Below are 15,677 nucleotides of genomic sequence, written 5' to 3'. Positions count from 1 at the left end.
TATATATATATATATATATATATATATATATATCAAAAATCCTGTATATAAAATATTCCATAAATATTCTATAAAATAGCAGATATCCAGTAAAATAAAATAATCTCTTATAAAAAGATATTTATCTGATTTATCTTTCATGCAAAAAAATAATAAACTTTTAATTTTTGATAGATATACATTTATAATTTACTTACAATATTGGGACGATCGTGTCGAATTTTCGAGATAGACGTCCATGCACTTTGCAATTGCAATATAGTGGAAGAGAGATTTTGACAAATCTCAATTAATTTCTTCTCCTTCTGTCCAGTCCAACTTTGTGCGTTGCATAATACCGAAGTCAAAATCGGCACAAGATAATCAACAAGAGCGAATACTAACAGACATACAGATATCATCGTCAGAAGAGCTGGTTCTAGAGTCCATATAGCACTGCAACAAGAGAAACATTAGTAATTTTACACATACACTTCCAACAAGTTTACATCCCACAAGTATTCCAAAGTTATCAAATGTTTAAAATCTAACTTCTTTTTGGTCAAATCAAAAGTAATCTTTTTTAAAACAAATATATCAAGCGTGAATGTACAAACAAAAAAAACCTTATTGATGTTTTTATATATAACATACATCTTAATAATTTATACATAGATCACATTAAAATTGTAAATGTTTAATGCTTATTTAAATCTATTCAAGCATTAAAAATTATTTAAAAAATCAATCACAAGACATAATCCGCCATCTGTTTTTTTTTTATTAACGACTAGAAATCTCTTGTAGATGTTTAAAAAATTTTATTTAGAAGAAATCAATTTGAAATTGAACAAAAAATTAGCAGTAGAAAAACATTTAGTGATATAGTTTATATATTTGCTTATATTATTATTACCAAATTTTTAAATATAATTTCATAATTTAATTATAACCTTTAAATATAATTAAATTAATGTTGTAATTTAAACAAGCATTTCTGATAAATAATAATAAATTTTGTGTAAGTATAGACCAGGGTTGGTAAAAAACATGTTTTAAACGTGTTTAAACAGTTTAAAACATGCTTACTTGATGTTTTTAATATGTTTTAAATATGTTTTTTTTATAGTACTGTTCAAAGCATATTTGAAACATTAAAAACATATTCAAGAAGAAACACAATGTTTTATTCTTAAAAAAAAAAAAACATTAATCTTTATCAACCCTGGTATAGACATAGGTACACGTCCAATTATTCAGACTTTTCTTACATAAAGTTTGTTTTCATTGCTTGAAATCTCCAAAAGTTTACATTATACTTGAAACGAGATGAACATATACTTGAGTAATGAAAAAAAGAGGAAGCAAAGCTGCTAAATACACAAAAATTACATACAACGCAAACAAATCTATATACACACAAACATATCCACCTTAAAAACAATTTTCATTCTTATGAGATTGGTTCATTTACCAAAATATCACTGTTACAAGCCCGACAATTAATCCAGGATGCCAGCTGCGTTCCCACAAGAGAATGGAATTTAAAGGCAGGATTATCTCCCGCCAGCATTCCATCTTTCGCTTCAATTGCTTCATGTGTTTTTCCTACGATAATATCGCATTATCAGTCAACGAGATCGCGTCTCGCTCCGTCATTGATTTTTTACCAGGCTACAGAAGCGCGTGTCAATTCACAAAAACGTATTTCCTAGCTGATTCCAAGTCACCAATTCACAATTCGACAGAATCGAGTCGTACTCACCTTTTCGACCGTCCCGTCGTCCGTCATCGCGTAGAAATTTGTGATAAACGCGGCGTTTTAATTCACTTTATAGCGGCGGGGATCTGGAGGGGAAGATGTACGACACGCGTAGGAGTCAATCAACAGCAACACAGAAGATGGTCTCGTTCCACTGGCGATTCCGTACTACGTATTTATCCACTACGTATCGTCATCCTGAGCCACAGTCTGCAGTCGCGACGAAAAATAGCCTAGAATCAGTTCGTTCGGCGATGCTGGCGAATCGTTCGCGCTTTCAAGTTAAAAAAAAACATGCACAAATCAAGCCGGAGGACAGGTCGTACGGCGGCGGCGGCGGCGTTGGCGGTGACGGCGACGACGACGACGGCGCAATGATCGGCGAGGGGGAGGAAGGATCGACTTCTGGTATCGAGAGTACCCTGGCACGCGATTGGCTGTCAGTTCAAAATGTTGGTTATTGCAGGCGATGTCGTGCTGATGTTGTGACGTTAAGTGTTTTCCTACGCCGTGCGCCGGGAAGCTGAGAGAATCGCGTAGCCTGCGCGCGAGGCCTGGGCGAGATCACGCTCCGAATTTACGGCGATTATGGCTGCTGCCGCCGTGAGCTCCGTGAGTAATAGTAATCTTCCGCTGATCGGCTATCGCGAGAACGTACAATTCGACATTCGTTCGCCGCGGTGCCCCGTCGCCGCGGCCACTAGCCGCTACCGCGACTGTATATAGCGAGAACCGCTTTCGTGTTTACATTCTGCGCGTTTCAATCGTGTCCTCGCTAAAACACGTGTAAAATTGGTACGTGCGTTTTTGCAGAATGTGGAAAATCTGTCGCCACAAATCATCCGCCGGGTAGCCAAGGAGATGGCAGAGCTGGCCGCGCAAACACCTGAAGGTATTCGTGTCATTTTGAACGAGGCCGATGTCACCGACATACAAGCCGTCATCGAAGGCCCAGGTAACATTGATAGCCTCCTCGCTTCCTCGCTCTTTTGGCCTCGTTGACAAAACTGATTATCTCCGAGCAAAGCATACTTTTATCGACTATACATTACCTAACCTAACCTAACCTGGTCGTCGTCCTAACCCTCAACACCTTTTATCTCGGCATATCCGTGTATATCACTCATCTGTGTCGAGAGCGTACAGCTCCTCTCACATGAGTTTTTCATCCTTGATTGTTATCATTGTCGTCGTGTTTTCACAGTGATAGGCACAATGTGATGATTAGAATTAAATAGATATATATAGAAATTAGAAATATTTTCTAAAATATATATCACTGATTTTATGCAAAACAATAATATGATAAATAAAGGTTTAATGTATATTTTTATTAATACCGATTTAATTTAATCTCCATTTAACTTGCTCCTTATATTTTTCTAGTTCTAAAGATTAGAAAAAGATGAAAAGTAAGTTGTGAACTGAGATTAAAGTTGATCTACATTTGTAAGAAACAAGCATAAGTGAAAATGTATCGCTTTTTATTCTATTATGTTCATAAAACGTATCCATTTAACAACACTGCAACAAAATATAATAAAAATACAATAAAAATAACTGCTTGAATGAATAAGAATTTTTCAATGCTTGTCAGAATCAACTACAGAATTAGTATGACAAAAGATTCGATGATAATAGTTAAGGTTTAAAAACAATAATATAGCATATTTATTGATATCTATATATTTTTTTCTAATAGCGGGGACTCCATACGCCAGTGGTTTCTTTAGAGTGAAATTAGTTCTTGGAAAGGACTTTCCACAGGGACCGCCAAAGGCTTACTTTCTTACAAAAATTTTTCACCCTAATGTAGCAAAAAATGGCGAAATATGTGTCAACACTTTAAAAAAGGATTGGAAACCAGATCTTGGGATACAACATATATTATTAGTAAGTGATCACTAAAGCGCAATGTGTTGTAAATGCTTGCTTATGTATTCTTATGTTTCTTTTTTTATATTTTTTAGACTGTAAAATGTCTACTAATAGTGCCAAATCCAGAATCTGCTTTGAATGAGGAAGCTGGCAAATTGCTTTTAGAAAGTCATGACGAATATTCAGAGCGAGCAAAAATGATGACTGAGATACATGCACAAGTAATGTCTTATTTCGACAAATGAGTTTTTTTTTTGCAATTTTATCATTATAATAATTTTTATTTTTATGAAACTTTTATTTCTTCAGGGAGGTGGAAAAGGAAGCAAGGCGGGCCTGGAAAGTTGCGCCTCTTCGGATACTGGAGGACCTCTTCCAAAAAAGCACGCAAGTGATAAGAAACTAACAGCGGAAAAGAAAAAAATGTTAAAAGATAAGAAGAGGACGCTGAAGAGACTATAAAAAAAATTAATATTATTTCTTCTGTCTTTTGTAATTTAAAATACTAGTATGATAATGTTGCCTCGTATTGTATACAATTATTATTGCATAGTAAAATTTTATTATCTAAACTTGACTGATCTTATTATTAAGTATGTAGAGAATTTAATATGTCTAGATACATTAAAAATAAGAAAAAGATAATAGAAACAAAAATTGATCTCCCACCTTCCCTAGAAGATTAGTGTTCTGTAGTAATCTGTACAATCATAGCCTGAATTAGAAATCTGTTCTATACTATCTATTAGCAAATATTTTTACATATGTACAGAATAATATACTTGTGATTACTTAAGTAAAATAAAGAAAATGTCTCCTATGTGTATAGCATTTTTTGAGTCAATTTTGATAAATGTATATCCCCAATGATTGCATATCTCTTTCTTTGTACATACACCTCTACCTCCTTTCCTTCTACCATCTTGTACATTTTAATATATCTGTATTTTTTTAACACATTTCACAATATGTGTTTTTAGATATTTTATAAAGAAAAAAGATACAGGATCAAATATGGGGTGAAAGGACTAAAATTATTAGGAATTTTTCTTCTTTGATGGATAATAAAAGTTTTCTTTTAAAAATATTTTATTAAAAGAGAATCTCTGGTGATAGTTTTTCTTCAGTCTTGCGCCACTTATTAGTTTGACTGCTATTTGTACGCTGCATGATCAAAAATGTATACATGGTCTTACATATCCATCACTGTGCACTAAATATCGTCAATATTTGACTAGTTAACAGTACGTCACAGCCTTAATTCACTATTAATTATATACTACACATATATAGATATAATGCTTACGTTTAAGTTAAAGAAATTCCGGACACATAATTACATAAAAGTGTTAAGACATTTATGTATTCTAAGATTCCTAAGTAAATTATCCTAAAGATGGATTTTGTAAATCAATTTCTGATATTTGACATAGCATTTGGAATAATCAGATTGTGAGGGCTAGAAGCACATTCTGTACTTTGATAAACAACAACTTTTCGAGATGTATCTCATTGTATTTTTCATCTGGTGAGCACACACGCACGGTAGTACATACAAATTCATAGTCTTTACAATTCATGTAAGTATGTTCTTTCTTAATTTTCTTGCATCACTATATTATGAAAAAAATCTATGAACTTCTACAATGTTCGCAAAGATTTTGTAAAATTTGCTGTGCCAATTTTTGAAAGAATCGTCAAAAATAAAAACTAAGTTGATTTTTGTATAACTTTACTAAATTCGTATAGGATTAGATTTATAATTGTATATTTCATGAAAGAAATAGCAACAATGTGTATTGTGTTAGTCACATTGAACAAAATTTGAATGTAGCAATTTTATAACGTTGTTACTTGACTTCCTTCACATAAGCTTCCAGTTCTGCATCTAATTCTTCGGCCGTAGGTGTCTTTGTCGTTTGTCGAGTGCCTCCTCTACCTCCACGTCGACCTCCACTTCCACGACCTTAAATTCCATAAAATTATAATATTTTATAGGAACTAATAAAAAATTGCTAAATACTTTCATGTAACACGATCACAACTCGTAGAAAAAATATATAACTGTGTATTCGATACTGTTAATTTTGTTATTTTTTAATTTGCATAAATCAATTTAGAATAATATATATTAAATTGCATTAATGAGTTACCTCTAATAGATCCTGTGCCGCGACTTCCTCTAAAACGTGTTTGAGGTCTTTGTGTATAATTAACACCGCTAAGTCTCGGGCCACGAACAGAAGTAATTGGTAGTTCAGAAGTAGCTACTTGTATATTCATTTCACGTCCTGTCGACATAATTATTTATTGAAATGACAGATGCAAAATGTCTGTATATACGAATCATAATCCACAAATTTTTTTAGCACAAGCTTTCTGAACACTGGATTAATAAATAATACTACCTAAATATAAGCAAAATTCTACAATTGAAAAAATACATACACAAATAAATACAATCAAATGAAAATACATACCATCTAATGGAACTCCGTGATACTGTTTCATTGCTTTAATAGCATCTGCTCGTCTTTCAAATATGACATCAGCAGAGCCTAGAGATCGACCTGATCTATCATAATGTACTGCTGCTGATTTTAAAGGTCCAAATTCACTGAATAATTCCTAAAAGATATTTATAATTATCATTATAATTACTTTTTTCTCTATAGAACTTTCTTTATAAAAGTGTTCTTTTTAAAATTAAATCTACAAAAAATTTAACATATTGAGGGTTACACAGTCAAAAACATTTATCTCCATTTTTGAGAATTTGCATGTTAATATATCCAGTAGGTTATATGTATTTTTATATTCAGTACCATATGACAGTTTATCAATAAATTAAATTTGTTCTATCTATATTGGCCAACTGTTTAATTTTATAATACACTAACTTAATCAGGACTAAGTATTTCTATTATTGGATATATTACTACTTACAAACGTTATAAGAAATCCTTATAGATAATTCAAAAAGGAAAATGAATTCACGATGTAATTTCATTACAAATTATGTGATGCTCAACATGTTCACTATTGTTAAAAAATTATTTTACATACAATATTCGAATACCTGTATGTCTGAATCTGATACACCAAAATCAAGATTTGATACTAAAAGTTTGGTCGTTCCTGCACTGCCTATTGCACCACGACCAACCTTTTTTACACCATCAAACATATCATGTTTCCAAGCACTGTTTACATCACCCTGTATAACAAAATATAAATTAACATGTTGGAAAAGTATTATATTCTTTGTCAAATAACAAAACCTTTTTTTTTTGTTTTTTTGTCATTTCCTCAAGTAACAATATAATATTTTATTGTTCTATCAAAGAGAACTAGACCTACTGAAAAAAGTTGTTATTCATTAGATTATAAGTAATCAACGCAAGCTACATATGCACATCTCACAGATATGAAATGTCATTTAACTACACCATTATATATATTTCCTTATTTTGAAAATCATAACATAATAAAAAAAACTTTTACGAACTCAATATTTAATTTACTAAAAATAAGTTGTTTATGTTAATTAATTTATTAAATTAAATCATAAACAAACAAGTAGGAAATATAATAAATACATGTAAACAATAAACAAAAAAAGGAAATAAAAACAAACAAAATATTTCTAGCTGATAGCCGTTTACATCATTCTTTTAATAAATGGTCGTATATAGATGAGTACTTTCGAGTCATACTCTATGCTTCAACGTTCAGTCTCAAATATATACACACACACATACACACACATACACACATATATTTATATATATACACACACATATATACACACATACATGCAACGCGCACAGGAATACTTATAAATGAACAAGTATAGTGCCCTATTAAAGAATTCAATAGTCGTAAAATTTAGCCTCGTATCTTACCCTCGTGTACGGTAAAGAGCTGCGTGCAATTCCACCGCGATTACGTCCTCGCATGACGCCACCGCTGGTTCTCTGTACCCTACGTGCTCCTCGACGAGGTGAACTCCCAGCGCCTCTGCCGCGTCTACCGCTTGCTCCGCCGCCGCCGCGCGCCCTAGACCCTTTGGTCTGTTTAATAATATCGTCTAGGCTCATTTCAATCTTATCCACCATCTTCATTTGTACGGCTTATGATGGAACGTAACTGCTATGCGAAAGAAACACCGAAGTAAATCAACCTCTCTCACTGTGTCGCTTCTTCTCGTGATGATGGCGGTAGAACCAGATACTCCAGAATAGTCCAGATAGTCTCGGAGACGAACCCCCGACGCAGCACGACCGCAGAGCAATCTGGGTATTTTGGGTAGTGCTTGGTATTGTGCTGGTCTCGGATTATGGCGAGGGGCTAAGAGAGAAAACTGCATAGGTGAATGTGTCACGTTGATGCTACTGACACCAACGAGATATACTATCAACAGAGAGAAACTTGAGAATGGACATTCCGACTTTTTTCGTGTACCAAATCTCGCAGAGTAATGTCGTCCACGTTTTTGTGGTTCTTTTCCATGCTATTATTATATATATATATACGTGGGTTTGTCGTAAAAATGTATGTATGTAATTGTATGCGTAGTCAGTATCTCGTCGGTGCTGATAGCCTACTCAGCCCCCCCTTCAAACAAATTTTTTTAAAGAAAAAGATAAAAGTTTTTTTTTAATTTAGAATTTATCATATTAAAAAACTTCTTCTGACCTATTTTCTTAATTATATTTTAAATAAATTTTCGGAACTTATTTTATATGTACTTTTAAATAAATTGTATCAGTCATAGGTTGAGCGTATTAAAAACAATTTTATTTAAAATACGTATTTTAAATTAAAAAAAAAATAGTTTTTAGTATTTATTATTAAAAAATATTTTTTCTGACTTTCTTCTTACTTAATATTTTAAGTAAGTTTTTGAAATCTAAAGTACGAGACGTTATGTATTATTTCTTGTAAATACATTTCTAAAAGAATTAGGGAATACGTAGGTAACTTCGCATTAGAGTCCCTCTAGTAAGAGTCAAGTCATAAGGCGCACGGATTCTTGATTGGTCAGATTTCGAGTACCTTTAAACGCCGCCATTTGCAAATACTTTCGATGCGCTAGTGAATCTGTGAATTGGCGTGAGCAACTGTTTCATAGTGTAGAAGGCGCGAACGCGAAATCGGACTATCAACTGTCAAATTGTGCCGTTTCCGGCCGGTATCCAACACCCGGTAATGGCGTCCTTTCGCTCTTATGTCTTAACTCTTACTAGAGGAACTCTACTTCGTATTAATGTGACGCACCGCACTGCGCCGCCCGCCCTTCCGCGCCAAAACAATCCCCAAAGCCGCGCGCCAACCGTTTAACTGTCGAAATATTAACGCATATTACAAAATAAGTAAAATAATCTATTCGTTACACATTTTTAATATTCTCCGATGAATAGACTTTATTGCACGATTTTTGCTTTACTTCTTACATTCGTTACGTACACAATTGATATATATTAGATATTTTAAATTGTGTTATAATGAGCGATTATTAGTTGGTAATAACTTTTCGTTACATAAAATCCGGACGTTCTCACCATTCGACTACCAAGACTTTGGCAATATTTGTTGCAGTAATCAATAACTTGTGAAAGAAAGTCATTTATCAAAGAGACACGTGTAGTATAAATGTTTGAAAGTCTATATAAAATTAAATTTTTCTTATATGAAATAGAAATAATATATATTTTCAATAAAAGATAAATGGGATACAATAATAAATTAATTCTCTCGTTTTTTTCTTTTGTCTAGATAATTTTTTATTTCATATTATATCACATTGTGATAGTCCGCTTGAGTTCCATGAAGAAATTGTTTTGCGAACAATTCTTTTAGGTGCTTTTATCTAATTAGAGATAAATTAATTATTCCATCACTTCGTTAAACAATTACGTAGTTTACTTGGTCCTCGTATATAAATGTAAATTTATTTACGTATGCTGTAACATTTTCAATGATAAAAATAGAATCAACTATATTGATGCACTCACGATTGCTTGTATTATAAGCACGAACTAAAAATTGGTCAATTACGTGAATTAAGTACAGTGAAAAAATCCATTCCTACATAATACATACAGTGAATGCAAAAGGTATTCGTACAGAGAAAATATTTTTTTAAAAAACTTTATTTTTAAAAAGTAAATATTATCCAGCGAGAAATGAGTCATCGAATTGATGTCGAATCAATATAAATACGATGATTTCAACATCAATTTGACACCAATTCGACATTTAATTGACGATCATTTCTTGTTAAATAATTAACAATTTATTCATAAAGAATAAAATACTGTGTTTCTTAAAATTATATATACCAAAAAGATGTGTATTAATTATACAAAATATATCATCTGAAAAATAAGCAAAAATTAAAAATTGTATTGTTTGAATGCTCAAAAAGTACTCATACAGACGAGAAATTTCGCTTCTAAAATCAGGAATACATGCGAAGCTTGTTTGTTTATGTTAGAACATAATGTAATCATTGTATAAAATTACTAATTAATGTTTATTTTTTACAAATAAGACTTTTTTTATAACAAATTTCCTTGTACGAATACTTTTTGCTCTCACTGTATATATATAAACTTTATGTATTACATATTATCTCAATTCAATGAAAATGTTGTACAGACATAATATAAATTTTTTCGGGGCATATTACAATAATAGAGTCGTAACTTAATAATTGTATGAATACATACATTATATTTACATCTCACTATCAAACTAACAATAAGAAGACGACTTATCCTGACTTATAACTGTTGATTAACTGTCCAAAGTTTCACCATAAGTGTGCAGTACGAATACATAAAGTAATAACTAATAACACGTTTGTATCACATGTACGAAGATATCTTCCTAAGAACTATCAGTTTTGTCGACGTTTATTATTCTTATTATATCCAATATGTACCATAACAGTTCATAATAATTGTTGGCGCAAACATAAGAAAATGAAAACTATAATGTATAAGCATATATGGAATAATACATAGATAAATATAACTGACGTTTTTATACACAATTTAGCTTATGTTTGCTACAAAATATACTTATTATTTTTTTATATTTTTCATATTCGCGCTGTACACACTTACAGTGATTTATTACAAACATTTCATAAATAAATAAAAGATAATAAATATATCTATAACATATTACAATTTTAATTAAAATCAACTTTAAATAATATTTAAAGATTTTTATCGTATCAACAACGTACACACATATAATTGTGTAAAATATAAACGAAACATGTCTTAAGACCTTTGGTACTTATTACTTACATGTGTTATCAGGACACAACTCTTTATAATGTAGGCAGATATTAAAGACGCGGTTTCATAACTTTAAAACTAGTTTTCTTATTAGCTAAAGCTTCGGTGCGCGCACATACGTTCTCTGAACTACGTCTAATGACGTCTATGAATTCACTTGATGCTTGAATGTCACTTTGCATTTTTGCTTCATCATATGAACAGCAGTCTGATCTTGATGCATTTAGAATAGACCTCGTATCCACCTAGATACAAAATGGACATTTTAAAATATCACATTAAAAAAAAAAGTATGGAAGTTATTAACATACAAATTTACCATTGGTTCATTTCTTGCAATATCCTGAGACCATTTCTCAGCATGTTGAAGATAATCTAATTTATTCTCTCTATAAAATAAGTCACCATGTATGTGTATATATATAAAATATTAAAAATTACATTCATTCACAAAATGTTTATTTACATAAATATATAATTATGTATATATGTACCTGGATTCAGGGCTACATCTTTGTTGTAATGTATTTTTCTTTGTATATTCTTCTGTATAGCTACAAATGGAATATATTTTTTGTTTCTGTTCCGATTCTTCGTAAGTACACACAGCATCCAAAGATGAGCACGATTTAACAAAACATTCTCTATTGTGGATGGCAGTTTCTGTAAGCAGGTCTTGCCCATGACCACTGCTATTTTGTTCGCTGACGATTGTATTATTCATGTCGTAACTTTGTGAAATATCAATTCTAGAATTACGTTTTTTACTATATTCGCCATTTTTAAACGTACTATCTATCACATCTTTGACGTTTTTTAAATTATCATCAATCGAAAACATATTGTCATCGATTTTTTCTTTCCTAATAATATGGTTATCATTTAAACTCTCATCTACATCATTTTGGCTACTGAGAGCCATTTCGCAGCTGCTTATAGAATTAGAGCTTCTATCTCGGGCACTCACGGAACTTTCCAAGCTATCTACGACATTCCTTGCTTTAGAAACAGATGTAGGTATCATAATCTCAATGTTGCTCTCTATAACAACCTTATCGCTAATTTCGACAAAATTTTCTTCATGTTTAAGAGTAATGTTATCAATATTATTCAGAATGGCACTATTTAATGTCTCATTACTACTAATACTCAATCTATCTTTAGCCAGAACCAAGGTTTTATTGTCAATGGCACTCTCTTCCGATTTACAAATTCGCTTCGACTGATTACCTAGTGCAGGTGATTGTACAGGTTTGTCTAAGCCTTGATCCAAAGAAGATCCAAGAGATGACTTTATATTTTTTAATTGACTCATTGATCGAGAAGAACGATGGCATTTCTCGAAAATTATTTTTTGCATTGGTGGTGTGAGAGGTGGATTTTGTTTACCATTACCACTTTCAGTGTCCAAAGACGAGGTGGAAAATGCTCGTTTTGAATCGTCTAAACTATGAAATAATTCGAGTAAAGATAAAAATAAATATATGTATATTATTAATGAAAAAAAAAATTAATGAATGTGCATATATACGTACTGTATCTGATTGGGTTTAACGTTGATTAGCGTAGCGAGATTCGGTAATGTTGCTCTTAAATCAGTGGTCGGAAGGCCGCAATACCATCGTAGCTGTGCTATATTTTTATTTAATAGATATACAGCATAATGGAATTGTAATTTATCCTTGCTTCGAGCAAACAATGGAAATCTAAAAATAACATGTTAGCGATAACATATGCATGGATACATTAATAAAGACACAATTACAATTACAAATAACCCTTACTGTCTGTCATTATCAGGCAAATTTTCTGTTATATGATCTGTAACTTTACTGCGCGAGCCGTAATGTACAATAGGATATCTGGTCGGTACATTCAAAAAATTTGCAATCATTTGCGTCGTATGTGCAACAAAACCCAATGCCACAGCCACTTGTGTATCATTCGATAATTCCAATTCTTCGCTGTCTGGTAAATAAACGTCATTTATTCTAAACTTTCCAATGCTATCCTACAAAATTGAGAAAAATGTCAGCCAATCAAAACAATCATGCAAATATATATATATATATATATTTTTTTTTAGCTATACCTGTTTAATAGGATATATTAAACACAGTTCTGAGATTAATTGTCGTCGCCTCTGTGCAAGTTGACTGCTCAATTGCAAGTATGTTTCTCTTGTATCTATATGATTTTGCCGCCATTCATTTAGTTTTTCTATGTCTTTACCCAGCTCTCTATATCTTTCCATTAAGTCAGAACCTAGAAAACAAGATAGTGCTTTTTATTTAGAGTATTTATGCAATATATATTCAATATATGTTGAACCCATATACACTAACCAAGATCTTGATTTTCTTCTGTCATATTAGTATGTAATTGATTTAGTACACGAATTTCTCCCATTTTTCGCGATCTTTCTTGTTCTAGCAATTTTGTTCTAAATTTAGCCATTTCTAGCTCTTTACGTATTCTCATAATTTCCAACTTCTTTTCCCTGTTAACTCTCCGTGGTTGCAACAGTCTGTTCAAAGTTGTCTGTGGATATTTGGGAGTATGAAAATCATCACCAGAGGCAATGCGTATTCTGAGTGCTTGCACCGATTCTGTTTGTTGCTTTAGTGCCTGCATTTTGCTTCTTAAACTGCTAAGCTTATTCACGGTATAACTATTCTTTACTTCAGAAACATTTATAGTCATATAAAGGTAACGCTTCAAGTCTGGAGCTGCTATGAAGCAGTACGCAGGAGTAAAGTATCCGCCATGAAAATGGAATATCAAAGAATTTTCCTTTAAAATAGTTTCTAGATTAGATGGTAACTTAGGACCAATATATGTCAATCCTGTGAATGATATTCCCCATGTGAAGAGGGTTACATCAACTGTGTTGTCGTATGGCATTGAGCGCTTCCATACCCTCAGGATAATCTCTGTTTAAAAGATAGAATCATTTCTCTAAATGTCTAATAAAAATGCATTCAAAACAAGTCAATGTCAAGAATGTACTTAATGAACCAACATATATGTTAATACCTAAGAAACACAGCATTTATAGTACTAAATAGTAGACAGTAACGCTCACCACTAGTCGGTGAATAACCTGTAGCATACAGAGTCGGTACTTCCAGGCTCAACCATTTTGGGTTAGAATTGTCAATTGCTTCGCTGGTATACAATGGAGATGACATGCTTGATCTATGTAATGTATAATAAAACCAACATATCTCTCCATTTATATTAGCTTTAAGATTATGGCCTATTATTTGTATTAAACCTCTGAGTCGTAACTGAAAATTTTTAACAATATATAATTTAAACAATGTTAAAACAATATATACCAGTACTTTTGCTCAGGCAATATATTTTTCTTGGTATAAACTTTAATTTATATCTTACCTGTTGGGTTGCGAGAGATAGCCAGGTTTTATACCGCGGAGCAATTCGCGGTTGAAGGGTTAAATCTAAATCTTTAACAAGATTTCGTGATTCGGAAAGCTCCATTGTGCAACTTCATAGTACCACAATAGTATCATTCAGTCGAAGAGATAGTTACGTCGTTGTGAGAATATAATCGAACGGCTTAATCAAAATAAATAACGAATTATAACTGTACGCACAAGAACAGGCTATACCAATTTCTCACGATTATAAAGCAATCGAATAAATTTATATCTATCAATTGATAAGCGTATTAACCACGAAAGCTAATCGTTAGTCTCACGTCACAATTCAAGTCATCTGAACACACGTATGCACATTGCTGCATCCTAGAGCGGGCGTGATAAGTGATAACATCATAACATTGGACCACGATGGAAGGGATAACGTGGTATGTGCACGTCGTAAGCATCTTTCTCTATAACGAATTCTATTGGACGCACAAGTGCATATTAAAGCCGTTGTATACTGATTTAATTTCTGTAAAAGTATAATACACAATATAAATATTTCGAATTATATAAAATACAAATTTTACTTAACAGCACATTAAAATGTATTGAAGATTTTATGATTTAATCCGTTTTTATATTTATATTAAACACAAATTTGTGTATAACGATTTTAATGTGCACCAGTGCGCACTGAGTGCATTCAATCGAATATCGAATTTCTCTATAATCTCTACCCTCTCTCTCTCTTCTTTCTTGACCGTTCAAAACACAGTTAATCAATCTCAAGACAAAAATGTTTGACTCTGCAAGTACTGAAGTAGGTATCTTTGTTGTACGCACATCATTTATACCCTATCAGTCTCTTTTTATCATGTACAGTAACGACCGTGAATGTGTGTGTACATTTTATATATGTCAAAGAGAAATCTGAAAAAGGCCATTTCGGCACATTTTTCGTGACACCGTGACACCGACGAACATTAGCGCTAGTATATTCATTTTTGTTTCGGGTACTATGTGGCTGCATCCATTTTTCTGACACTGTCGATAAAATCGACAACGTCGATAAAATAGTAGAGAGCCACAGAGAAAACGGATGTTGTACGAATCCATACTACATTCATAAATTAGGAATCAAAAATATTGCACATATTAGGCAAATATATTGCATAATATGTAAACGTAAAAATGTATGTATTACTAAATAAATACCAAATATTTTATATACATACGTATATATATGACAGACAGCACACAAATATATAAAATATTTACAAAATATTTATAAATATTTATAAGATTTATTTTAAATATTTTGTAAATATTTTTGTGGTCTTGGATTGCACAGAT

The 15,677-nt window shown here is 32.1% G+C and overlaps 4 protein-coding genes across 4 annotated transcripts in view; 1 reads left to right on the top strand and 3 right to left on the bottom strand.

Annotated features, from left to right (window-relative positions):
* Arl6IP1 (ADP-ribosylation factor-like 6 interacting protein 1) overlaps positions 1-2,056 on the bottom strand; it is a 7,869-nt gene extending 5,813 nt beyond the window's left edge. Inside the window, exons 1-3 of the mRNA XM_018506709.1 lie at positions 1,745-2,056; positions 1,454-1,587; positions 198-435 (exon numbers count right to left, since the gene is read on the bottom strand). Of these exons, the coding sequence (XP_018362211.1) occupies positions 198-435; positions 1,454-1,587; positions 1,745-1,771 (399 nt within the window). The 5' untranslated portion in view covers positions 1,772-2,056. The remainder of the gene's footprint in view (positions 1-197; positions 436-1,453; positions 1,588-1,744) is intronic.
* Positions 2,057-2,117: 61 nt separating this feature from the next.
* On the top strand, positions 2,118-4,437 carry LOC108760645 (ubiquitin-conjugating enzyme E2 S). The gene is made up of 5 exons (XM_018506708.1): positions 2,118-2,353; positions 2,555-2,696; positions 3,444-3,634; positions 3,712-3,840; positions 3,929-4,437. Exons 1-5 carry the CDS (start codon positions 2,330-2,332, stop codon positions 4,079-4,081), a joined length of 639 nt encoding a protein of 212 aa, XP_018362210.1. The 5' UTR covers positions 2,118-2,329; the 3' UTR covers positions 4,082-4,437.
* Positions 4,438-4,729: 292 nt separating this feature from the next.
* Ref1 (RNA and export factor binding protein 1) lies at positions 4,730-7,932 on the bottom strand. The gene is made up of 5 exons (XM_018506751.1): positions 7,525-7,932; positions 6,699-6,836; positions 6,100-6,247; positions 5,773-5,910; positions 4,730-5,585 (listed from the first exon to the last, which is right to left on the bottom strand). The coding sequence occupies exons 1-5, from the start codon at positions 7,741-7,743 to the stop codon at positions 5,470-5,472; spliced, it is 759 nt and encodes a 252-aa protein (XP_018362253.1). The 5' UTR covers positions 7,744-7,932; the 3' UTR covers positions 4,730-5,469.
* Positions 7,933-10,927: 2,995 nt separating this feature from the next.
* Positions 10,928-14,831, bottom strand: Uvrag (UV-resistance associated gene). Its single transcript, XM_018506732.1, has 9 exons — positions 14,332-14,831; positions 14,018-14,222; positions 13,278-13,865; positions 13,025-13,197; positions 12,717-12,943; positions 12,468-12,638; positions 11,427-12,380; positions 11,252-11,321; positions 10,928-11,177 (listed from the first exon to the last, which is right to left on the bottom strand). Exons 1-9 carry the CDS (start codon positions 14,434-14,436, stop codon positions 10,983-10,985), a joined length of 2,688 nt encoding a protein of 895 aa, XP_018362234.1. The 5' UTR covers positions 14,437-14,831; the 3' UTR covers positions 10,928-10,982.
* Between the last annotated feature and the right edge of the window lie 846 nt (positions 14,832-15,677).

The sequence above is a fragment of the Trachymyrmex cornetzi genome, unplaced genomic scaffold (assembly GCF_001594075.2).
Source record: "Trachymyrmex cornetzi isolate Tcor2-1 unplaced genomic scaffold, Tcor1.1 scaffold23, whole genome shotgun sequence".
Lineage (NCBI taxonomy): Eukaryota > Metazoa > Arthropoda > Insecta > Hymenoptera > Formicidae > Trachymyrmex > Trachymyrmex cornetzi.
The sequence above is the reverse complement of the archived record's forward strand: the minus strand, read 5'-3'. Positions and strand labels throughout refer to the sequence as shown.

Coding starts and splice junctions, on each gene's coding strand:
- LOC108760645 (XM_018506708.1), top strand. CDS start 2,330: ATGGCTGCTGCCGCCGTGAGCTCC. Junction 2,697..3,443: donor AGCCGTCATCGAAGGCCCAG/GTAACATTGATA, acceptor TTTTTCTAATAG/CGGGGACTCCATACGCCAGT. Junction 3,635..3,711: donor GGATACAACATATATTATTA/GTAAGTGATCAC, acceptor TATATTTTTTAG/ACTGTAAAATGTCTACTAAT.
- Ref1 (XM_018506751.1), bottom strand. CDS start 7,743: ATGAAGATGGTGGATAAGATTGAAATGAGCCTAGACGATATTATTAAA. Junction 6,837..7,524: donor GCTCTTTACCGTACACGAGG/GTAAGATACGAG, acceptor TTTGTTATACAG/GGTGATGTAAACAGTGCTTG. Junction 5,586..5,772: donor CGGCACAGGATCTATTAGAG/GTAACTCATTAA, acceptor ATGGAATTTAAG/GTCGTGGAAGTGGAGGTCGA.
- Uvrag (XM_018506732.1), bottom strand. CDS start 14,436: ATGGAGCTTTCCGAATCACGAAATCTTGTTAAAGATTTAGATTTAACC. Junction 11,322..11,426: donor AGATGTAGCCCTGAATCCAG/GTACATATATAC, acceptor CTTATTTTATAG/AGAGAATAAATTAGATTATC. Junction 11,178..11,251: donor TTGCAAGAAATGAACCAATG/GTAAATTTGTAT, acceptor TTTTGTATCTAG/GTGGATACGAGGTCTATTCT.